At 44.2% G+C, this 25,561-nt stretch overlaps 2 protein-coding genes across 20 annotated transcripts in view; one reads left to right on the forward strand and one right to left on the reverse strand.

Moving 5' to 3' along the window:
* Positions 1-13,748, forward strand: part of slc25a29l (solute carrier family 25 member 29-like) — a 13,966-nt gene extending 218 nt beyond the window's left edge. Inside the window, exons 2-4 of one of the 2 annotated variants that reach the window (XM_081347432.1) lie at positions 1,264-1,307; positions 9,739-9,822; positions 10,559-13,748. In XM_081347432.1, the coding sequence (XP_081203558.1) occupies positions 1,264-1,307; positions 9,739-9,822; positions 10,559-11,317 (887 nt within the window). In that variant the 3' untranslated portion in view covers positions 11,318-13,748. Of the gene's footprint in view, positions 1-1,263; positions 1,308-7,326; positions 9,610-9,738; positions 9,823-10,558 lie in introns of those variants that run through there. The other variant, XM_081347431.1, reaches the window with a different exon arrangement.
* fancm (FA complementation group M) overlaps positions 1-25,561 on the reverse strand; it is a 93,575-nt gene that overhangs the window by 1,566 nt on the left and 66,448 nt on the right. For 16 of the 18 annotated variants that reach the window (XR_014028839.1, XR_014028840.1, XR_014028841.1 and 13 more), the window contains 2 exons: positions 21,093-21,384; positions 20,088-20,528 (listed from right to left, as the gene is read on the reverse strand). The exons of 1 other annotated variant lie outside the window; for it this stretch is intronic. Coding sequence is in view for 13 of the 17 variants with exons in the window: in XM_081347401.1 (XP_081203527.1) it covers positions 20,438-20,528; positions 21,093-21,384 (383 nt within the window). In the remaining 4 variants the exon portion in view is untranslated. Of the gene's footprint in view, positions 1-20,087; positions 20,529-21,092; positions 21,385-25,561 lie in introns of those variants that run through there. One more of the 18 variants, XM_081347408.1, reaches the window with a different exon arrangement.

A 25,561-nucleotide genomic window follows, 5' to 3' on the forward strand; every position in this document is an offset into this window, starting at 1 on the left:
TTTATACAGCGCTTTATACAACACTGAGTGTGTCAGAGCAGCTTTACTGAGATAGCAGGAGAATAATGCAGAGTTTGTGTCCAGAGGAAAACAGCGTCACAGTCCAGCTTCAGGAAGTTCAGAGATGGCTCATGTTTGTTAAAGTGATTCAGTAGCTCTCTTCATTCAGGCGGAAACACTCAGACCTTCACAACCTCAGGCTTTCTGTTAGAAGTAAAGCTCATGAACAGGACTGATCCTGTGAAGCATGTGTACAGTCTAACCAAACCTCACTCACACTCCTTCAACACTTCTCACATCATCAGTTTATTCGCTATAGTTTAGAGAATGGTGATAAAATATGAGCAGAACTCAGTTGATATTTGACTGGTTTTGTCCGTCCTTCTGTTAGACTGTCTCACACATGAATTATGTTGAATATCTGTCAGCTGGTAAATTTAACTACACAATTAGATAATACCAGTTTAGCTCAACCAATCACCAAGCAATGCTTCATTGTGTTCAGTCTGTGTGTAAAAAGAGCATTAGCAATTAAAGAAGAAACACTTCAGCAAAACATGATCAGCTCAAAGTGTCCCAATCATTTCTGCTCCCAATGTTTGTAAATGTCACTCGTAGTCACTGTATGAAGAGTTATTGGGTATAATATGTCACAGTTTACTTTATTTTGCTCTCCTCTCTTCATAAAGGAACTCTAGTGTCCTGATCGCACTAGTGAAATGATCTCTGGCGTGTGAATAATGTTTGGTTTGACTGTGTGATCATGATTCTGGGCTCTTGCCTCATGCTCGTATGACGCAGGTTTTGCAGGTCAAGGACTGCAAGCTCAGACACGGTTGCATCATCACACGCTTCAGTCAAATATACCAGACCTGACGTGCACACACTCATCAGGGGCTTTATTCTTCTTTTAATGGAAGTGAATCAATCAAACTTACTTTATCTGGACAATAACTTTATTCTAGATCTGCTGTAAAGCCTGAACACTCTCTGTTACTGTAATCTAATATTATCACTGTAAAGCTGCTTTGTCATCGGTTCATGCATTCCCTGGGAATCGAACCCATGATCCGGTGTTGCGAGCGGCGATCTCATGATCTCAAATCAAGTCAAGTCAAGTCTCCATTTATACAGTGCTTTAGCGCCGCTCGCAACACCAGATCATGGGTTCGATTCCCAGGGAACGCATGAACTGATCACATGCCAATGTACACAGAACTCACTGTGGATTGAAGTTTCTGACTGAATGTTCTGATGTTGCAGGAGCCGCTGGTGTTCTGGTCGGACATCCGTTCGATACGGTGAAGGTACTGAACACTGAACACACTCGAACACTGAACACACTCGAACACTGAACACACTCGAACACTGAACACACTCGAACACTGAACACACTCGAACCCTGAACACACTCGAACCCTGAACACACTCGAACCCTGAACACACTCGAACACTGAACACACTCGAACACTGAACACAATCGAACACTGAACACAATCGAACACTGAACACACTCGAACACTGAACACACTCGAACACTGAACACACTCGAACACTGAACACACTCGAACACTGAACACACTCGAACACTGAACACACTCGAACACTGAACACAATCGAACACTGAACACAATCGAACACTGAACACACTCGAACACTGAACACACTCGAACACTGAACACACTCGAACACTGAACACACTCGAACACTGAACACACTCGAACACTGAACACACTCGAACACTGAACACACTCGAACACTGAACACACTCGAACACTGAACACAATCGAACACTGAACACACTCGAACACTGAACACACTCGAACACTGAACACAATCGAACACTGAACACACTCGAACACTGAACACACTCGAACACTGAACACACTCGAACACTGAACACAATCGAACACTGAACACAATCGAACACTGAACACACTCGAACACTGAACACACTCGAACACTGAACACACTCGAACACTGAACACACTCGAACACTGAACACAATCGAACACTGAACACAATCGAACACTGAACACAATCGAACACTGAACACACTCGAACACTGAACACAATCGAACACTGAACACAATCGAACACTGAACACACTCGAACACTGAACACACTCGAACACTGAACACACTCGAACACTGAACACACTCGAACACTGAACACAATCGAACACTGAACACAATCGAACACTGAACACAATCGAACACTGAACACACTCGAACACTGAACACAATCGAACACTGAACACAATCGAACACTGAACACAATCGAACACTGAACACACTCGAACACTGAACACACTCGAACACTGAACACACTCGAACACTGAACACAATCGAACACTGAACACACTCGAACACTGAACACACTCGAACACTGAACACACTCGAACACTGAACACACTCGAACACTGAACACACTCGAACACTGAACACACTCGAACACTGAACACACTCGAACACTGAACACAATCGAACACTGAACACACTCGAACACTGAACACAATCGAACACTGAACACACTCGAACACTGAACACACTCGAACACTGAACACACTCGAACACTGAACACAATCGAACACTGAACACACTCGAACACTGAACACACTCGAACACTGAACACACTCGAACACTGAACACAATCGAACACTGAACACAATCGAACACTGAACACACTCGAACACTGAACACACTCGAACACTGAACACACTCGAACACTCGAACACTGAACACACTCGAACACTGAACACACTCGAACACTGAACACACTGGAACACTGAACACACTGGAACACTGAACACACTGGAACACTGAACACACTGGAACACTGAACACACTGGAACACTGAACACACTGGAACACTGAACACACTGGAACACTGAACACACTCGAACACTGAACACACTCAAACACTGAACACACTCAAACACTGAACACACTGGAACACTGAACACACTGGAACACTGAACACACTCGAACACTGAACACACTCGAACACTGAACACACTCAAACACTGAACACACTCAAACACTGAACACACTCAAACACTGAACACACTGGAACACTGAACACAATCGAACACTGAACACAATCGAACACTGAACACACTCGAACACTGAACACACTCGAACACTGAACACACTCGAACACTGAACACACTCGAACCCTGAACACACTCGAACCCTGAACACACTCGAACCCTGAACACACTCGAACCCTGAACACACTCGAACCCTGAACACACTCGAACACTGAACACAATCGAACACTGAACACAATCGAACACTGAACACACTCGAACACTGAACACACTCGAACACTGAACACACTCGAACACTGAACACACTCGAACACTGAACACACTCGAACACTGAACACAATCGAACACTGAACACAATCGAACACTGAACACACTCGAACACTGAACACACTCGAACACTGAACACACTCGAACACTGAACACACTCGAACACTGAACACACTCGAACACTGAACACACTCGAACACTGAACACACTCGAACATTGAACACACTCGAACACTGAACACAATCGAACACTGAACACACTCGAACACTGAACACACTCGAACACTGAACACACTCGAACACTGAACACAATCGAACACTGAACACACTCGAACACTGAACACACTCGAACACTGAACACACTCGAACACTGAACACAATCGAACACTGAACACAATCGAACACTGAACACACTCGAACACTGAACACACTCGAACACTGAACACACTCGAACACTGAACACACTCGAACACTGAACACACTCGAACACTGAACACAATCGAACACTGAACACAATCGAACACTGAACACAATCGAACACTGAACACACTCGAACACTGAACACAATCGAACACTGAACACAATCGAACACTGAACACACTGGAACACTGAACACACTCAAACACTGAACACACTCGAACACTGAACACACTCGAACACTGAACACAATCGAACACTGAACACAATCGAACACTGAACACACTCGAACACTGAACACAATCGAACACTGAACACAATCGAACACTGAACACACTCGAACACTGAACACACTCGAACACTGAACACACTCGAACACTGAACACACTCGAACACTGAACACAATCGAACACTGAACACACTCGAACACTGAACACACTCGAACACTGAACACACTCGAACACTGAACACACTCGAACACTGAACACACTCGAACACTGAACACACTCGAACACTGAACACACTCGAACACTGAACACACTCGAACACTGAACACAATCGAACACTGAACACAATCGAACACTGAACACACTCGAACACTGAACACACTCGAACACTGAACACACTCGAACACTGAACACACTCGAACACTGAACACAATCGAACACTGAACACACTCGAACACTGAACACACTCGAACACTGAACACACTCGAACACTGAACACAATCGAACACTGAACACAATCGAACACTGAACACACTCGAACACTGAACACACTCGAACACTGAACACACTCGAACACTGAACACACTCGAACACTGAACACACTGGAACACTGAACACACTGGAACACTGAACACACTGGAACACTGAACACACTGGAACACTGAACACACTGGAACACTGAACACACTCGAACACTGAACACACTCGAACACTGAACACACTCAAACACTGAACACACTCAAACACTGAACACACTGGAACACTGAACACACTCGAACACTGAACACACTCGAACACTGAACACACTCGAACACTGAACACACTCGAACACTGAACACACTCAAACACTGAACACACTCAAACACTGAACACACTGGAACACTGAACACACTCGAACACTGAACACACTCGAACACTGAACACACTCAAACACTGAACACACTGGAACACTGAACACACTGGAACACTGAACACACTCGAACACTGAACACACTCAAACACTGAACACACTGGAACACTGAACACACTGGAACACTGAACACACTCAAACACTGAACACACTGGAACACTGAACACACTGGAACACTGAACACACTGGAACACTGAACACACTGGAACACTGAACACACTCGAACACTGAACACACTGGAACACTGAACACACTCGAACACTGAACACACTCGAACACTGAACACACTCGAACACTGAACACAATCGAACACTGAACACACTCGAACACTGAACACAATCGAACACTGAACACACTCGAACACTGAACACAATCGAACACTGAACACAATCGAACACTGAACACACTCGAACACTGAACACACTCGAACACTGAACACAATCGAACACTGAACACACTCGAACACTGAACACACTGGAACACTGAACACACTGGAACACTGAACACACTGGAACACTGAACACACTGGAACACTGAACACACTGGAACACTGAACACACTGGAACACTGAACACACTGGAACACTGAACACACTGGAACACTGAACACACTGGAACACTGAACACACTGGAACACTGAACACACTGGAACACTGAACACACTGGAACACTGAACACACTGGAACACTGAACACACTGGAACACTGAACACACTGGAACACTGAACACACTGGAACACTGAACACACTGGAACACTGAACACACTGGAACACTGAACACACTGGAACACTGAACACACTGGAACACTGAACACACTGGAACACTGAACACACTGGAACACTGAACACACTGGAACACTGAACACACTGAACACACTGGAACACTGAACACACTGGAACACTGAACACACTGGAACACTGAACACACTGGAACACTGAACACACTGGAACACTGAACACACTGGAACACTGAACACACTCGAACACTGAACACACTCGAACACTGAACACACTGGAACACTGAACACACTCGAACACTGAACACACTCGAACACTGAACACACTCGAACACTGAACACAATCGAACACTGAACACACTCGAACACTGAACACAATCGAACACTGAACACAATCGAACACTGAACACACTCGAACACTGAACACAATCGAACACTGAACACAATCGAACACTGAACACACTCGAACACTGAACACACTCGAACACTGAACACACTCGAACACTGAACACAATCGAACACTGAACACACTCGAACACTGAACACACTCGAACACTGAACACACTCGAACACTGAACACAATCGAACACTGAACACACTCGAACACTGAACACACTCGAACACTGAACACACTCGAACACTGAACACACTCGAACACTGAACACACTCGAACACTGAACACACTCGAACACTGAACACACTCGAACACTGAACACACTCGAACACTGAACACACTGGAACACTGAACACACTGGAACACTGAACACACTGGAACACTGAACACACTGGAACACTGAACACACTGGAACACTGAACACACTGGAACACTGAACACACTGGAACACTGAACACACTGGAACACTGAACACACTGGAACACTGAACACACTGGAACACTGAACACACTGGAACACTGAACACACTGGAACACTGAACACACTGGAACACTGAACACACTGGAACACTGAACACACTGGAACACTGAACACACTGGAACACTGAACACACTGGAACACTGAACACACTGGAACACTGAACACACTGGAACACTGAACACACTGGAACACACTGGAACACTGAACACACTGGAACACTGAACACACTGGAACACTGAACACACTGGAACACTGAACACACTGGAACACTGAACACACTGGAACACTGAACACACTGGAACACTGAACACACTGGAACACTGAACACACTGGAACACTGAACACACTGGAACACTGAACACACTCGAACACTGAACACACTCGAACACTGAACACACTCGAACACTGAACACAATCGAACACTGAACACACTCGAACACTGAACACAATCGAACACTGAACACAATCGAACACTGAACACTATCGAACACTGAACACAATCGAACACTGAACACAATCGAACACTGAACACACTCGAACACTGAACACACTCGAACACTGAACACACTCGAACACTGAACACAATCGAACACTGAACACACTCGAACACTGAACACACTGGAACACTGAACACACTGGAACACTGAACACACTGGAACACTGAACACACTCGAACACTGAACACACTGGAACACTGAACACACTGGAACACTGAACACACTGGAACACTGAACACACTCGAACACTGAACACACTCGAACACTGAACACACTGGAACACTGAACACACTGGAACACTGAACACACTCGAACACTGAACACACTGGAACACTGAACACACTCGAACACTGAACACACTGGAACACTGAACACACTGGAACACTGAACACACTGGAACACTGAACACACTCGAACACTGAACACACTCGAACACTGAACACACTGGAACACTGAACACACTGGAACACTGAACACACTGGAACACTGAACACACTGGAACACTGAACACACTGGAACACTGAACACACTCGAACACTGAACACACTCGAACACTGAACACACTGGAACACTGAACACACTGGAACACTGAACACACTGGAACACTGAACACACTGGAACACTGAACACACTCGAACACTGAACACACTGGAACACTGAACACACTGGAACACTGAACACACTGGAACACTGAACACACTGGAACACTGAACACACTGGAACACTGAACACACTCGAACACTGAACACACTCGAACACTGAACACACTGGAACACTGAACACACTGGAACACTGAACACACTGGAACACTGAACACACTGGAACACTGAACACACTGGAACACTGAACGCATGTGCGCATCGACAAACTGAACACTTGTGCTTCTGCATTCACGCTTTAACTGTGTAAATCACACTTAAAACTCATGGTTCTTTACTGGCATTAATGGTTCAATGAAGAACCTTAAACAGCCATGAAATATTTCCACGGCACAAGATTCGTTATAGAGGGAACAGATCCTTTCGATTATTAAAATCTTCTTCACACTAAGAAAAAAAAAAAAGAACTGATCATTGAAAAGGAACCAACCTTTATTTTTTACAAATTATATTAATATTTTAATGTTTTAGCTTGAGATTTGAGAGTTCCAGTCTCAACAAAAATATGTTCTAAGAACGTTTTGCTGACATTCCTATTAAGTTCTGAAAACGTTATTTCTGAATGTCCAAAACGTCCATTTTAAATGTTTTTTAAATGTTTTTTTCTTGGTTTTGTGAACGTTGAGGGAACTTGTATCATTCTTCAAACATTCTGGAATGTTACTTTTGAATGTTCTCTGAATGTTCTGAATCAAGTATTGTTACATTTAAAAAATGTCCAACTAAAGCATTTTAGAAAATGATTAAAGACGAGATAACTTTGAACGAACGTCCTTTAATGTTACTGGAAGAACTTTTGTTCATAATGCCGAGAGAATGTTCCCTTTCGGCTGGAACCTTCAATGCAAATGTGAGTTTCTTTGGATAAAAGCATCTGGTAAATGTGTATCTGATATAGTGCATCACGAAGCATGTCTTTACTGTGCTAAAACTACTAAGTGATTAATGACAAACTCTCACTGGATATTAAACACACACACACACACACACGCTCAGAGGTGTGTATTGCATTAAGTAAACAGGTTGTTTTTGTCATTAGCATTGCATGTGTGTTTCTGTGAATGAAAACTAACACTGAAAGTGTTGCTGTACTTGAAGGCAAAGGGCAAGATCGAGTCTCACATGAGCTCGTGTTTTAAAGGAGTCGTTCACTTCAGAATTAAAATCTCCTGATGATTCACTCTCCCCCTCGTCATCTGAGGAAAACATTCCAGGATGTTCCTCCATATAGTGTCTTCAATGGGGTCCAACGGGTCGAAGGTCCAGATGTGAGTTTCAGTGCAGCTTCAAAGTCTCGACACGATCCAGCCGAGGAATAAGAGTCTCATCTAGACAAACCAGCGGACATTTTACAACTAAATAAACATTTATATACTTTTATAACCACTAATGCTGGTCTTGCACTCGCTGTGATGCGACACACATTACGTAATCAGGTTGAAAGGTCAAGCGTGTTCCGGTTTATAAATGTAGGGCGAAAAACTCTCATCTCATTTTCCTCCAACTTCAAAATCATCCGACATCCTTGGTTTACCTTTTATTTATTAATTTATTTTGTAAATAGCGTTTGACTTTGCACGTTCGCTTTGTAAACACTGGGGCTGTTCTTTCCCCTACGTCCCGCTTGACCTTTCAACATCAAGATTTAAAAACCCTGGAAAGTTTTCCTCAAAAACCTTAATTTCTTTTCAACTGAAGATAGAAAGACATGAACATCTTGGATGACGTGGTTGAGAGTGAATTATCAGGAGATTTTAATTCTGAAGTGAACGACTCGGTTAAGCCTCTTCTCTCGTCTCGCCCTGATGCCTTTAACCTGATCGAAACCTCACAGCCGAAGGGTCTTTTACAGCAGAAGTATTGCTTTGTTGTAGATGAGAGCGAGGCTGTTACACCGGCCGCTCGGGGGTTAACCTCGGAAGTAAAGACCAGGTCAATTCCTCTGTTTCATTGGACTGGACTGTCATTGAATGTAAATCCACACACAGCCAGGACAAACATCACCCAGATCTAGTTTCATTCACTTCTTCTGTGATTTCTGCTGTTTGTCAAGCATTCCTCGCATTAGTTCCAGTGTGATGAGAAACGCTGCATGTTTCAGGTGCGACTGCAGGTTCAGAGTGTGGAAAAGCCCTTGTATCGCGGGACGCTTCACTGCTTCCAGTCCATCATTCGACAAGAAACAGTGAGTGGGATTTATTACTACTATAACTATAATCATGCACTGTTCGCTCAATGGCCAGAGGAGAACTGAGAGACTGAGTCTGGTTTCTCACAAGAGTTTATTTCCCTTGAACCCTTGAACTGCAGATCATTTACCAGTGATATTCAGATTGATAAATGTCTGTAGTTGTAGCTAACTCTAATAACCTGAGCTCCAGGAGTCACTCGAGCCGTCAGTAACGAGACGCAGAGCTAAATCTGGCTCAGGGAACATCTATATTTACCTGAGAGACGAAGGGTTTCAGGTTCTGAAGACATCCCAGCAAGCAATTCTGCGTTTAAAAAACGTTTAATATCCGTCCAAACACAGCCCAGATATCTAGGCTCAAACAAGGCAAAGTTTTGGCTGTCAGTGAAAATTTAATAGATGTCTAAACCACAGCCCAAGAATAGACTAGTCATCAATTAGATTAAATAAAATGAAACACCAAATTAAATGAAACCAAATACCTTGTAATAACTGTTTACTTTGCCTAGGTGATGGAATATCATAAATATCATAAAGAGTTATTTTGACAAAAACGACATGTAACCAAACTCAAGGTTATTTTGGCTAGAAGTGTGTTACTCATATCTGGACTATATCGGGTCTATAGTTGACTGAGACGGAGAATGGATGGATGGATATTGCTTGCTGGGATTAACCCTTCGCTCCTCATTAACCCTTCGCTCCTCATTAACCCTTTCTGTTTCTCCAGATGTTGGGTCTCTATAAAGGCATTGGCTCCCCGATGATGGGCCTGACCTTCATCAACGCTATCGTGTTCGGCGTCCAGGGGAACGCCATGCGCATGTTGGGCGCGGATACGCCACGGCACCAGTTCCTAGCGGGCGCGGCGGCCGGGCTAATCCAGTGCATCATCTGCTGCCCGATGGAGCTCGCCAAGACCCGCATGCAGACGCAAGGAACGGGCCAGAAGAACACGACCCGGAGGCTCTACAAGAACTCTCTGGACTGCCTGATCCGAATCTACCGGAAGGAGGGAATCCGAGGAATTAACCGAGGAATGGTGACAACCGTGATCCGCGAGACGCCAGGCTTCGGCATCTACTTCCTCACGTACGACACGCTAACGCGATCGCTACGCTGCGAACCTGGCGACGGATACATCATTCCCAAGCTGCTCCTGGCGGGAGGCATGTCGGGAATCGCGTCCTGGCTCTCCACCTATCCGGTGGACGTCATTAAGTCCCGCCTCCAGGCTGACGGAGTGGGCGGAGCCACCAGGTACGACGGGATCATGGATTGCGTGCGCCAGAGCTGGCGGAGGGAGGGGTGGAGGGCGTTCACTCGCGGCCTGACCTCCACTCTCCTGAGAGCGTTCCCTGTGAACGCCACCACCTTCGCCACCGTCACACTCTTCCTCATGTACATGCGCGAGGACGAAGGAGCGGAGGACTGCGAGTCCATGAGGCCGGACCTGCAGCCTGTGACCGAACGGCTTTCTGTCCAATAGAGGACAGGTCAGCGAACACAAGGGCCAATCAGGCTGGAGAATGACCTCGCTTATCTTTACGCTTCTCTATGTTTGATGGACCACTGAAATAACGGGATGACTGAGTCTCCACTGGGTTCGAGGATTCCCAGAGGTACACCAAAGACGAAAACTATTATGATAAAGGTAATAGTTGTTAAAATCGTTCACAGCATGACTATAACGATAATGACACAGAGGAACAATGATTGGTCAGGAAACAGTGTGATCTGAAATGGTTCTAGAAAAAAAAAAAGCATAATCTGACACCGTGACTATTGTAACAGGCAAAACTATTGTGTAGTCTGAACCCGGCATCTGGTGCTCTTTGGTCAAAAAACGAAAAATGTCACGTTTTTATTTTTTTATTAATTGGAATGGTACGAAACTTGGTCACGGTTTTGGCACTTGCTGTAAAAAAATCATGGAAATGACTGGAAAAGGTTTAATGGCCCTGAAAAAAATAGTCCCACTTGTGCTCTTCACGGTCAAAAATGAGCTCATTGGAAATGAATGAGAGACGAGTTTCCTCTAGTGGAAGCGTTTGGTACTGCAGCCGAACAACATCTCACTGAAAGCTCATTTTTTGAGATATCAGGCTCAAATTTGGAACACAAATTGTTTAGATTTATAATAAAAATGAACATATAGATTTCCTATAAAAAATTTCAATTGTATTTTTGTGCAGTTTTCATAAAAAAGGAAAAAAAGTCGGCACACCACGGCTCCAAAAATGTTGAAAAATGCATTTTTCATAGCAATAATCATAATATTTTTTTCACTTCAGCCATAATCTGCCAAGTGTCATCTTTAAAAAGAGAACAAACTTCAGTCTGTCACTCTAAAGCATTCAAGATTTACGACAGTTTAAGCTGGAAATTAAATTTTCAGGTCTATGCTCAAAAAATGAATAAATTGATTATAAATACAGCGTAAATATATTTTTGTACCATAAAACCCCCTGAAAAATACAAAATATTAAATGAAAAACATTATCAAACTAAAATATAGTACATTTCTTTCATTGAAATAAAATAAAAAAATCTGTCAATTTTGACGCCAAGCGAAGAGCACCAGAGGGGTGCTTGAGCACTTAAAGCGACAGCGCACTTATTATAAACAGAACATTCTCATGCATTGGTGTGGACGCTCATAAGTTATCGATCCTGGTGTGAACGGGCCTTAAGATTTGATCAGTTCCTTCTTTCCCTGGGAACCGAACCTGTGACTTTGGCGTAGTGAGTGAGCGCCATGCTCTACTGACGCTGATGAAGGGTCTTCTGACGTACGGATGGATCAGAGGAGCTTCTGAACTTAAAACATTTACTCTGCTTAGACTAGTATTACAAGTAACTAAGGTACAAAGTTGAATTTAATGACTCTGCCCTACTGTTGGTACACTACCGTTCAGAAGCTTGGGGTACATCTTTTTTTCTACAAATATTTAAATGATTTAATTATTGAAATGTAAATTACATAATTTAAAAGAATACTTTTATCACTGATGCATTAAATGTATCAAAAGTGACAGTAAAGACATTTATAATGTTACAAAAGATTCTATTTCAAATAAATGCTGTTCTTTTAAACTTTCTATTCATCAAAGAATCCTGAAAAATAAAATGTATCAGTTTCCACACAAATATGAACAGTTTTCAAAACTGATAATAATGATAAATGTTTCTTGAGCATCAAATCATCATCTTAGAATGATTTCTGGAGGATCATGTGACACTGAAGACTGGAGTAATGATGCTGAACATTCAGCTTTGATCACAGGAATAAATTACACTTTACTATATATTCACATAGAGAACAGATGATTTACATTATAATAATATTTCACTGTTTTTACTGTATTTTTGATCAAATAAATGCAGCCTTGGTGAGCAGAAGAGACAAAAAAAAAAAAAAAGAATATTCGCACGACCTCAAACTACTGAACTGTATTGTACAAGTTTGCCACGTTTCCTGATATTGCGTATTACTCTCACGTTTCTCTTCACAGTGACAACATTTGACATATTGATTGTAAAAGTAAATGTTTAAATGCAAAGATCAGAAGAGCTGATTAGATGAAGACCAGCAGGTCGGATGATTGTTCAAGAAACGGTCACATGGTCCTACATGTTTACATACACAGAAACATTTTCTAGATGTTATTTAATCTTGACATGCACCTTAAACATGTGACTAGTTCCTGACATGACTGTAATCGACATATTCCTGTATATATGATACATATGCATCATTTGTTCTTGTTCTCCAGTATTATTATGAATGTAAATAGTATGAGATGGATTGATGACTGTCAGTGTTTTTACTTCATGAATCTCAAGGGAACACGTGTTACACACGGATCAGCAGTCACACTTCAACATTAAATAAATGAATGTGGAAACACATTCAGGAAGATTTGTCTATTTGTCTTTGTTAAGGATTGACTTTGTAAACGGTTACAGAAGAAAAACTGAAGGCTGGAATAAACCACACGACTTCTGTGCTAATTTCCCCCAAGATCTCCTCTAATCTGTTCCCCGACCCCAGTGTAAACCCCATCTCTAGAAGATCTCCTCTAATCTGTTCCCCAGACCCCAGTGTAAACCCCATCTCTAGAAGATCTCCTCTAATCTGTTCCCCAGACCCCAGTGTAAACCCCATCTCTAGAAGATCTCCTCTAATCTGTTCCCCGACCCCAGTGTAAACCCCATCTCTAGAAGATCTCCTCTAATCTGTTCCCCAGACCCCAGTGTAAACCCCATCTCTAGAAGATCTCCTCTAATCTGTTCCCCAGACCCCAGTGTAAACCCCATCTCTAGAAGATCTCCTCTAATCTGTTCCCCAGACCCCAGTGTAAACCCCATCTCTAGAAGATCTCCTCTAATCTGTTCCCCGACCCCAGTGTAAACCCCATCTCTAGAAGATCTCCTCTAATCTGTTCCCCCGACCCCAGTGTAAACCCCATCTCTAGAAGATCTCCTCTAATCTGTTCCCCCGACCCCAGTGTAAACCCCATCTCTAGAAGATCTCCTCTAATCTGTTCCCCAGACACCAGTGTAAACCCCAGTTCTAGAAGATCTCCTCTAATCTGTTCCCCGACCCCAGTGTAAACCCCATCTCTAGAAGATCTCCTCTAATCTGTTCCCCCGACCCCAGTGTAAACCCCATCTCTAGAAGATCTCCTCTAATCTGTTCCCCAGACCCCAGTGTAAACCCCATCTCTAGAAGATCTCCTCTAATCTGTTCCCCAGACCCCAGTGTAAACCCCATCTCTAGAAGATCTCCTCTAATCTGTTCCCCGACCCCAGTGTAAACCCCATCTCTAGAAGATCTCCTCTAATCTGTTCCCCCGACCCCAGTGTAAACCCCATCTCTAGAAGATCTCCTCTAATCTGTTCCCCCGACCCCAGTGTAAACCCCATCTCTAGAAGATCTCCTCTAATCTGTTCCCCAGACACCAGTGTAAACCCCAGTTCTAGAAGATCTCCTCTAATCTGTTCCCCAGACCCCAGTGTAAACCCCATCTCTAGAAGATCTCCTCTAATCTGTTCCCCGACCCCAGTGTAAACCCCAGTTCTAGAAGATCTCCTCTGATCTGTTCCCCGACCCCAGTGTAAACCCCATCTCTAGAAGATCTCCTCTAATCTGTTCCCCGACCCCAGTGTAAACCCCATCTCTAGAAGATCTCGTCTAATCTGTTCCCCAGACCCCAGTGTAAACCCCAGTTCTAGAAGATCTCCTCTAATCTGTTCCCCAGACCCCAGTGTAAACCCCATCTCTAGAAGATCTCCTCTAATCTGTTCCCCCGACCCCAGTGTAAACCCCATCTCTAGAAGATCTCCTCTAATCTGTTCCCAGACCCCAGTGTAAACCCCATCTCTAGAAGATCTCCTTTAATCTGTTCCCCCGACCCCAGTGTAAACCCCATCTCTAGAAGATCTCCTCTAATCTGTTCCCCAGACCCCAGTGTAAACCCCATCTCTAGAAGATCTCCTCTAATCTGTTCCCCAGACACCAGTGTAAACCCCATCTCTAGAAGATCTCCTCTAATCTGTTCCCCAGACCCCAGTGTAAACCCCATCTCTAGAAGATCTCCTCTAATCTGTTCCCCGACCCCAGTGTAAACCCCATCTCTAGAAGATCTCCTCTAATCTGTTCCCCCGACCCCAGTGTAAACCCCATCTCTAGAAGATCTCCTCTAATCTGTTCCCCCGACCCCAGTGTAAACCCCATCTCTAGAAGATCTCCTCTAATCTGTTCCCCAGACACCAGTGTAAACCCCAGTTCTAGAAGATCTCCTCTAATCTGTTCCCCAGACCCCAGTGTAAACCCCATCTCTAGAAGATCTCCTCTAATCTGTTCCCCGACCCCAGTGTAAACCCCAGTTCTAGAAGATCTCCTCTGATCTGTTCCCCGACCCCAGTGTAAACCCCATCTCTAGAAGATCTCCTCTAATCTGTTCCCCCGACCCCAGTGTAAACCCCATCTCTAGAAGATCTCCTCTAATCTGTTCCCCGACCCCAGTGTAAACCCCATCTCTAGAAGATCTCGTCTAATCTGTTCCCCAGACCCCAGTGTAAACCCCAGTTCTAGAAGATCTCCTCTAATCTGTTCACCAGACCCCAGTGTAAACCCCATCTCTAGAAGATCTCCTCTAATCTGTTCCCAGACCACAGTGTAAACCCCATCTCTAGAAGATCTCCTCTAATCTGTTCCCCGACCCCAGTGTAAACCCCATCTCTAGAAGATCTCCTCTAATCTGTTCCCCAGACCCCAGTGTAAACCCCATCTCTAGAAGATCTCCTCTAATCTGTTCCCCAGACCCCAGTGTAAACCCCAGTTCTAGAAGATCTCCTCTAATCTTTTCCCCAGACCCCAGTGTAAACCCCATCTCTAGAAGATTTCCTCTAATCTGTTCCCCAGACCCCAGTGTAAACCCCATCTCTAGAAGATCTCCTCTAATCTGTTCCCCGACCCCAGTGTAAACCCCATCTCTAGAAGATCTCCTCTAATCTGTTCCCCAGACCCCAGTGTAAACCCCATCTCTAGAAGATCTCCTCTAATCTGTTCCCCAGACCTCAGTGTAAACCCCATCTCTAGAAGATCTCCTCTGATCTGTTCCCCAGACCCCAGTGTAAACCCCATCTCTAGAAGATCTCCTCTAATCTGTTCCCCAGACCTCAGTGTAAACCCCATCTCTAGAAGATCTCCTCTAATCTGTTCCCCGACCGCAGTGTAAACCCCATCTCTAGAAGATCTCCTCTAATCTGTTCCCCGACCCCAGTGTAAACCCCATCTCTAGAAGATCTCCTCTAATCTGTTCCCCAGACCCCAGTGTAAACCCCATCTCTAGAAGATCTCCTCTAATCTGTTCCCCAGACCTCAGTGTAAACCCCATCTCTAGAAGATCTCCTCTAATCTGTTCCCCGACCGCAGTGTAAACCCCATCTCTAGAAGATCTCCTCTAATCTGTTCCCCGACCGCAGTGTAAACCCCATCTCTAGAAGATCTCCTCTAATCTGTTCCCCGACCCCAGTGTAAACCCCATCTCTAGAAGATCTCCTCTAATCTGTTCCCCAGACCTCAGTGTAAACCCCATCTCTAGAAGATCTCCTCTAATCTGTTCCCAGACCCCAGTGTAAACCCCATCTCTAGAAGATCTCCTCTAATCTGTTCCCAGACCCCAGTGTAAACCCCATCTCTAGAAGATCTCCTCTAATCTGTTCCCCAGACCCCAGTGTAAACCCCATCTCTAGAAGATCTCCTCTGATCTGTTCCCCCGACCTCAGTGTAAACCCCATCTCTAGAAGATCTCCTCTAATCTGTTCCCAGACCCCAGTGTAAACCCCATCTCTAGAAGATCTCCTCTAATCTGTTCCCAGACCCCAGTGTAAACCCCATCTCTAGAAGATCTCCTCTAATCTGTTCCCCAGACCTCAGTGTAAACCCCATCTCTAGAAGATCTCCTCTAATCTGTTCCCAGACCTCAGTGTAAACCCCATCTCTAGAAGATCTCCTCTAATCTGTTCCCAGACCCCAGTGTAAACCCCATCTCTAGAAGATCTCCTCTAATCTGTTCCCCGACCCCAGTGTAAACCCCATCTCTAGAAGATCTCCTCTAATCTGTTCCCCAGACCTCAGTGTAAACCCCATCTCTAGAAGATCTCCTCTAATCTGTCCCCAGACCCCAGTGTAAACCCCATCTCTAGAAGATCTCCTCTAATCTGTTCCCAGACCCCAGTGTAAACCCCATCTCTAGAAGATCTCCTCTAATCTGTTCCCCAGACCTCAGTGTAAACCCCATCTCTAGAAGATCTCCTCTAATCTGTTCCCCAGACCCCAGTGTAAACCCCAGTTCTAGAAGATCTCCTCTAATCTGTTCCCCGACCCCAGTGTAAACCCCATCTCTAGAAGATCTCCTCTAATCTGTTCCCCGACCGCAGTGTAAACCCCATCTCTAGAAGATCTCCTCTAATCTGTTCCCCGACCCCAGTGTAAACCCCATCTCTAGAAGATCTCCTCTAATCTGTTCCCCAGACCTCAGTGTAAACCCCATCTCTAGAAGATCTCCTCTAATCTGTTCCCAGACCCCAGTGTAAACCCCATCTCTAGAAGATCTCCTCTAATCTGTTCCCCCGACCCCAGTGTAAACCCCATCTCTAGAAGATCTCCTCTAATCTGTTCCCCGACCCCAGTGTAAACCCCATCTCTAGAAGATCTCCTCTAATCTGTTCCCCGACCCCAGTGTAAACCCCATCTCTAGAAGATCTCCTCTAATCTGTTCACCAGACCTCAGTGTAAACCCCATCTCTAGAAGATCTCCTCTAATCTGTTCCCAGACCCCAGTGTGAACCCCATCTCTAGAAGATCTCCTCTAATCTGTTCCCCAGACCTCAGTGTAAACCCCATCTCTAGAAGATCTCCTCTAATCTGTTCCCCGACCGCAGTGTAAACCCCATCTCTAGAAGATCTCCTCTAATCTGTTCCCCGACCCCAGTGTAAACCCCATCTCTAGAAGATCTCCTCTAATCTGTTCCCCAGACCTCAGTGTAAACCCCATCTCTAGAAGATCTCCTCTAATCTGTTCCCAGACCCCAGTGTAAACCCCATCTCTAGAAGATCTCCTCTAATCTGTTCCCCCGACCCCAGTGTAAACCCCATCTCTAGTAGATCTCCTCTAATCTGTTCCCCGACCCCAGTGTAAACCCCATCTCTAGAAGATCTCCTCTAATCTGTTCCCCAGACCCCAGTGTAAACCCCAGTTCTAGAAGATCTCCTCTAATCTGTTCCCCAGACCCCAGTGTAAACCCCATCTCTAGAAGATCTCCTCTAATCTGTTCCCCGACCCGTGTAAACCCCATCTCTAGAAGATCTCCTCTAATCTGTTCCCCGACCCCAGTGTAAACCCCATCTCTAGAAGATTTCCTCTAATCTGTTCCCCGACCCCAGTGTAAACCCCTTCTCTAGAAGATTTCCTCTAATCTGTTCCCCGACCCCAGTGTAAACCCCATCTCTAGAAGATCTCCTCTAATCTGTTCCCCAGACCCCAGTGTAAACCCCATCTCTAGAAGATTTCCTCTAATCTGTTCCCCGACCCCAGTGTAAACCCCATCTCTAGAAGATCTCCTCTAATCTGTTCCCCAGACCCCAGTGTAAACCCCATCTCTAGAAGATTTCCTCTAATCTGTTCCCCGACCCCAGTGTAAACCCCATCTCTAGAAGATCTCCTCTAATCTGTTCCCCAGACCCCAGTGTAAACCCCATCTCTAGAAGATGTCCTCTAATCTGTTCCCCGACCCCAGTGTAAACCCCATCTCTAGAAGATTTCCTCTAATCTGTTCCCCGACCCCAGTGTAAACCCCATCTCTAGATCTCCTCTGATCTGTTCCCCGACCCCAGTGTAAACCCCATCTCTAGAAGATCTCCTCTAATCTGTTCCCCGACCCCAGTGTAAACCCCATCTCTAGAAGATCTCCTCTAATCTGTTCCCCAGACCCCAGTGTAAACCCCATCTCTAGAAGATGTCCTCTAATCTGTTCCCCGACCCCAGTGTAAACCCCATCTCTAGAAGATTTCCTCTAATCTGTTCCCCGACCCCAGTGTAAACCCCATCTCTAGATCTCCTCTGATCTGTTCCCCGACCCCAGTGTAAACCCCATCTCTAGAAGATCTCCTCTAATCTGTTCCCCGACCCCAGTGTAAACCCCAGTTCTAGACTGTAAAGCAGAAGTCGTGTTGTTTATTCCATCTTTAAGACACACGAGAACAAACACACACTTTACCAGCTGATTACTGACGCTCGTACGATGAAGAGCTGTTGATGAAGATCCAGTGGAGTCCAGCGCCCTCTAGTGGCTCAAAACCAGACCTCAACCTGATTTACACACACTCTCACTCAGTAACACACCCAAACTCAGACACTCACTCACACACAGACACTCAAACTCACACACACACTATCACACTCAGTAACACTCAAACTCACACTCAGACACTCAAACCCACACACACACACACACACTCTCTCTCTCACACTCAAACTCACACACACACACAGACACTCACACTCAGTAACACACTCAAACTCATACACACTCAGATGCACAGACATTCACACTCAGAAACACTCAAACTCACACACACTGAAACACAACCTCTCACACTCAAACTCACATACTCGCGTGCACACACACTCTCACACTCAGTAACACACTCAAACTCACACACACTGAAACACAACCTCTCACACTCAACTCACATACTCGCGCGCACACACACACTCACTCAGTAACACACTCAAACTCACACACTCACTCGCACACACACACACACACACTTACGCTGAAGGAGAAAACAGCTGAACAGTTATTAAAAACAGAGCTCTTTTATTTCTCAAAATGGCACCTGTAAACAAATACTTCATGACAGAATTACCATTATGGCAATATTCATAATCCGATCTGTACAGAACTTTCCTTAACAGAAAACACACACATACTGACATCACGATATAATCCTGATTATTCCCCCGTCTGTGTGACATCATAATGATAAATCAATAGTTCATTATGTGTTAAAGTGCAGAGAGTGAGTGAGTTAGCATTAGCAGCAGTAGCTGTAGCGCAGACAGCGGTAGATGCCCTCGGCTCGGGAGCGGCTCACACACGCACACGCCTGCAGATCATGCACTGAGCTGAAACACACAGCAGAAATCAGAGTCACTTCACTTCAAACCTGAGTCAGTCCAGAGTCACTTCACTTCAAACCTGAGTCAGTCCAGAGTCACTTCACTTCAGTCAGTCCAGAGTCACTTCAGTCAGCCCGGAGTCACTTCACTTCAGTCAGTCCGGAGTTACTTCACTTCAAACCTGAGTCAGTCCAGAGTCACTTCACTTCAGTCAGTCCAGAGTCACTTCACTTCAAACCTGAGTCAGTCCAGAGTCACTTCAGTCAGTCCGGAGTCACTTCACTTAGTCCGGAGTCACTTCACTTCAGTCAGTCCAGAGTTACTTCACTTCAAACCTGAGTTAGTCCAGAGTCACTTCAGTCAGTCCAGAGTCACTTCAGTCAGTCCAGAGTCACTTCAGTCAGTCCAGAGTCACTTCAGTCAGTCCGGAGTCACTTCACTTAGTCCGGAGTCACTTCACTTCAGTCAGTCCAGAGTCACTTCACTTCAAACCTGAGTCAGTCCAGAGTCACTTCACTTCAGTCAGTCCAGAGTCACTTCACTTCAGGAGCGGGTGTGCAGTCCACGTACCTGTGGATCATGTGACCGACGGAGCTGTAGTGATGGCACATGTTCAGCGCAGTGATGTAGCTCACGTTTGGCAGCGTCAGGCAGAACTGAAGAGCCTGCTGCCGGTGACCTTTAACCTCCAGGGGTACGTTGATAGCCTGACCTTTCCTGTTCTCCACATGCGTGAGGTCACTCAGAATCGCGGCGGTTTGGTCCGGGCCGTTGCTGACCAGGAGCCGAACGCCCGCCTTCACCAGCGCCGCTAGTGTCCCGTCGTAATAGCGGCTACGCTGAAACACTCGCGCTGCCTCGCCTGACATCATGAGAGAGCAAAACCGTGTCATGATCATGAGTGTCTGACATCATGAGAGAACACTGCATCACATGATCATGAGTGTCAAGTCACCTTCATTTATACAGCGCTTTTACAATATAGATTGTTTAAAAGCAGCTTTACAGTGATAACAAGAGATCTCTGCTTTTTCGAGATCGACTTCCTGTTGTCGAATGCGCATGCGTCGCGTCTGAACGCGTTGTTGTCTTTGGAGCTCTATCGATTTGATTTATAATTCTTGATTTTACTCTTTAAACTTACTTACAACAAACATTTTCTACTTTTCCTCACTGAGAAGCACTACTGCTCAAACCTCATAGTTACAACGCGGACTGTTGAGCAGACGTGTCTCAAGCCTGTTAGTGATCCAACGCTGGATACTCTTATAGGTTACTCCCGGGGATCACGGCTGAACGCGTCTTCTCAACACTCACTTACAAACATTTTTCACCTATCGTGCGTCTACTCTACACCCGTACCACTTAAAAGACGGATTATATCTAAGACGCTTGTCAGAAATTAGTATTAATTGATAGCATCACTGGTAGTGTCGTTGCTAACTTACTGTCCATCTGTTAAAATGGCGAATATATCAGATGCAAGTAGTCTACCTTTTGGTGCAGGTGAGGACACATTTGAGCTGCACGCGGTACAGTCTGAGCTGGAAGCTGTTGAGAAACAGATCCACGACCTTTTAGTGAGACAGGCCGAGCTGAGAGACCGGCGTTTGGCTCTTGAAACATCACGCGCTGATGCTCACAAATCAGAGATTAATGTTACTAACCCGCTGACTCCGACCTCGTCTACTCCGTGCGTTACTCGGCATCGGTCCCAAGCGCCAAGGTCGCGATCAGCCATGGTCTCGTTCACTCCGGCTCCAACACGCCACCACGAAGCCTGGATATTTCCGCAGCGGAAGACGCGAGTCAGGTCTAGACCAAGACCCTCTCCGACCCTCCCGGTTTTCGAGTTATCCACACAAAACCGCTTCTCCCCTCTTCGCGAAACAGAACGCGATGCTGTGATCATCGGTGATTCCATTGTTCGGCACGTCCATGCTACATCAGGTAAAAATAAGGTGCACAGTCACTGCTTTCCTGGTGCTCGTGTTTCTGAAATCGCTGCTCGCGTTCCCGAGATTCTGAACGATAACGAGCGCGTCGGAACTTTGGTATTGCACGCGGGAGTGAACGACATCAGGCTGCGCCAGACGGAAGTTCTGAAGAAAGACTTCAGGAATCTGATCGATACGGTACGCAGCACATCGCCTGATATAACGATCATTGTGTCAGGACCGCTTCCCACATACCGTCTAGGACATGACAAGTTTAGTAGATTATTCGCGCTAAATGAATGGTTAATGTCATGGTGCAATGAGCAGAAACTGCTCTTTGTAAATAATTGGAATCTGTTTTGGGAGCGTCCTAGGCTTTACCGTGCTGATGGCTTACACCCAAGCAGATTCGGATCGGATCTTCTGTCAGATAACATCTCCAAAATGTTAAATACCTTTTGACTAGTAACCAAAAGTCCAAATCATAGTCTCTGCTGCACCAAATTAACTGATATAAATACTAGTGTAGAACATTGCATAGAAACTGTGTCTATTCCTCGTTTAGTGCGATCAAATAATAAATCTACTGCAGGATCTAGGAAAAATCTAATTGTTATTAAAACAGAAAATGTTGCTATTAGTAAACAAAAACAATTTCTAAAGCTAGGTCTTTTAAACATTAGATCACTCACACCTAAGGCAGTTATTGTAAATGAAATAGTCACAGATAATAACTTCGATGTACTTTGCCTTACTGAAACCTGGCTTAAACCAAATGATTATTTCGGTCTAAATGAGTCTACTCCATCAGGATACTCCTATAAGCACGAGCCCCGTCTGATTGGTCGTGGCGGCGGTATTGCAACTATCTATAGAGATATTCTCAATGTTACTCAGAAAACGGGTTATAAGTTTATTTCATTTGAAGTACTTGTACTAAATGTTACGCTCTTAGATGATAGAAAAACATCCCTATTATCTCTAGCCTTGGCTACCGTATATAGACCACCAGGGCCTTACGCTGATTTCCTAAAAGAATTTGCAAATTTTCTCTCAGATCTATTGGTCAATGTCGATAAAATATTAATTATTGGAGATTTTAACATACACGTAGATAATCAAAATGATACGTTAGGGGCTGCGTTTATAGACTTATTAAACTCCTTTGGGGTTAAGCAAAACGTTACCGGACCAACTCATCGTTTTAATCATACACTCGATTTAATTATATCACATGGAACCGATCCAACCGATATAGATATCATTCCGCAAAGTGATGATGTAACTGACCATTACATGGTAACTTGCATATTACGTACCCCGGTAATATATCATGCTGCGCCGCGTTATCGATTAGGCAGAACAATCCTTCCATCCACCATGGATAATTTTTCAAATTGCTTATCGGATCTGTCTCAGCTGCTGCCTGAACCTAAACAAACAGATGAACTAGACGAACTAACCAGCACTATGAGCACCATTCTCTCTGGAAAATTGGATATTGTTGCACCTATGAGACTAAAAAAGGTCAGAGAGAAAATTAAAGCACCATGGTACAACAATACTACTCGTGTTCTAAAGAGAGAAACCCGTAATTTAGAGCGTAAATGGAAACAAACTAATTTAGAGGTTTTTAGAATCGCTTGGAAAGACAGTACGTCACGCTATAAAAAGGCCCTAAAAGCGGCCAGGGCTGAGCACCTCCGCAAACTAATAGAAAATGACCAAAACAATCCTAGGTTCTTATTTAACACCGTGGCTAGACTAACAAATAAACAAGCGTCACCTGAACAAAATATTCCGTTACAGTTTAGTAGTAATGATTTCATGAATTTTTTCACTGAGAAAATAGAAAACATCAGATCCACAATTGTAAACGTTCAATCTTCAATCGCGCCTTATAATTCAGCCTCGATTATCACCCCGCAAGAACAATTACAGTGCTTTACAACTATAGAACAAAAAGAGTTAAATAAATTTATCATTTCCTCTAAAACAACAACATGTTTATTAGATCCCATACCAACTAAACTATTGAAAGAAGTGTTACCTATAGTGGAAGAGCCTCTCCTCAATATTATTAACTCGTCTTTATCTTTAGGTCATGTTCCAAGAACATTTAAATTGGCAGTTATAAAACCTCTCATTAAGGAACCACAATTAGACCCAAATAACCTAGCAAATTATAGACCCATTTCAAATCTTCCTTTTATGTCCAAAATATTAGAAAAAGTTGTGTATGCCCAACTGGGCTCTTTCTTGCAAGAAAATGACACCTATGAAAAGTTTCAGTCTGGGTTCAGGCCGCATCATAGCACTGAAACTGCGCTCGTTAAAATCACAAATGATTTACTCTTAGCTTCTGACCAAGGCTGTATCTCAATACTAGTTTTACTTGATCTTAGTGCTGCGTTCGATACTATAGATCACACAATACTCTTAGATCGGCTACAAAACTATACCGGTGTTCAAGGACAAGCATTAAGCTGGTTCAGATCATACCTATCTGACCGCTACCATTTTGTCTATTTAAACGGAGAAAAATCGATCATAACTCCAGTAAACTATGGAGTGCCGCAAGGATCTGTGTTAGGCCCTCTATTATTCTCAATATATATGCTGCCACTTGGAAATATTATAAGTATATAATTAGTTTCCATTGTTATGCTGATGACACTCAACTATATATTTCATCACGGCCGGATGAAAACGCTAAATTATCCAAATTGACAGAGTGTGTTAAAGATATAAAAGATTGGATGACGCACAATTTTCTTTTATTAAATCCAGATAAGACAGAGGTAATACTTATCGGTTCAAAAAACCACCCGCAAAACCTCTCACAATACAACTTTAACATAGTAGGGTGTCCTGTTACTTTATCCTCTACAGTAAAAGACCTGGGTGTTATATTGGATTGTAACTTGTCTTTTGAAAATCATATTTCATATGTTACAAAAACAGCATTTTTTCATCTTAGAAATATTGCTAAGTTACGTAACATGCTATCTGTTTCTGATGCAGAAAAGTTAGTTCATGCATTCATGACCTCGAGACTAGATTACTGTAATGCTTTATTAGCTGGTTGTCCTGCATCCTCAA

This window comes from Scardinius erythrophthalmus (assembly GCF_964197995.2).
Source record: "Scardinius erythrophthalmus genome assembly, chromosome: 19".
In the NCBI taxonomy this organism is placed as follows: Eukaryota; Metazoa; Chordata; class Actinopteri; order Cypriniformes; family Leuciscidae; genus Scardinius; species Scardinius erythrophthalmus.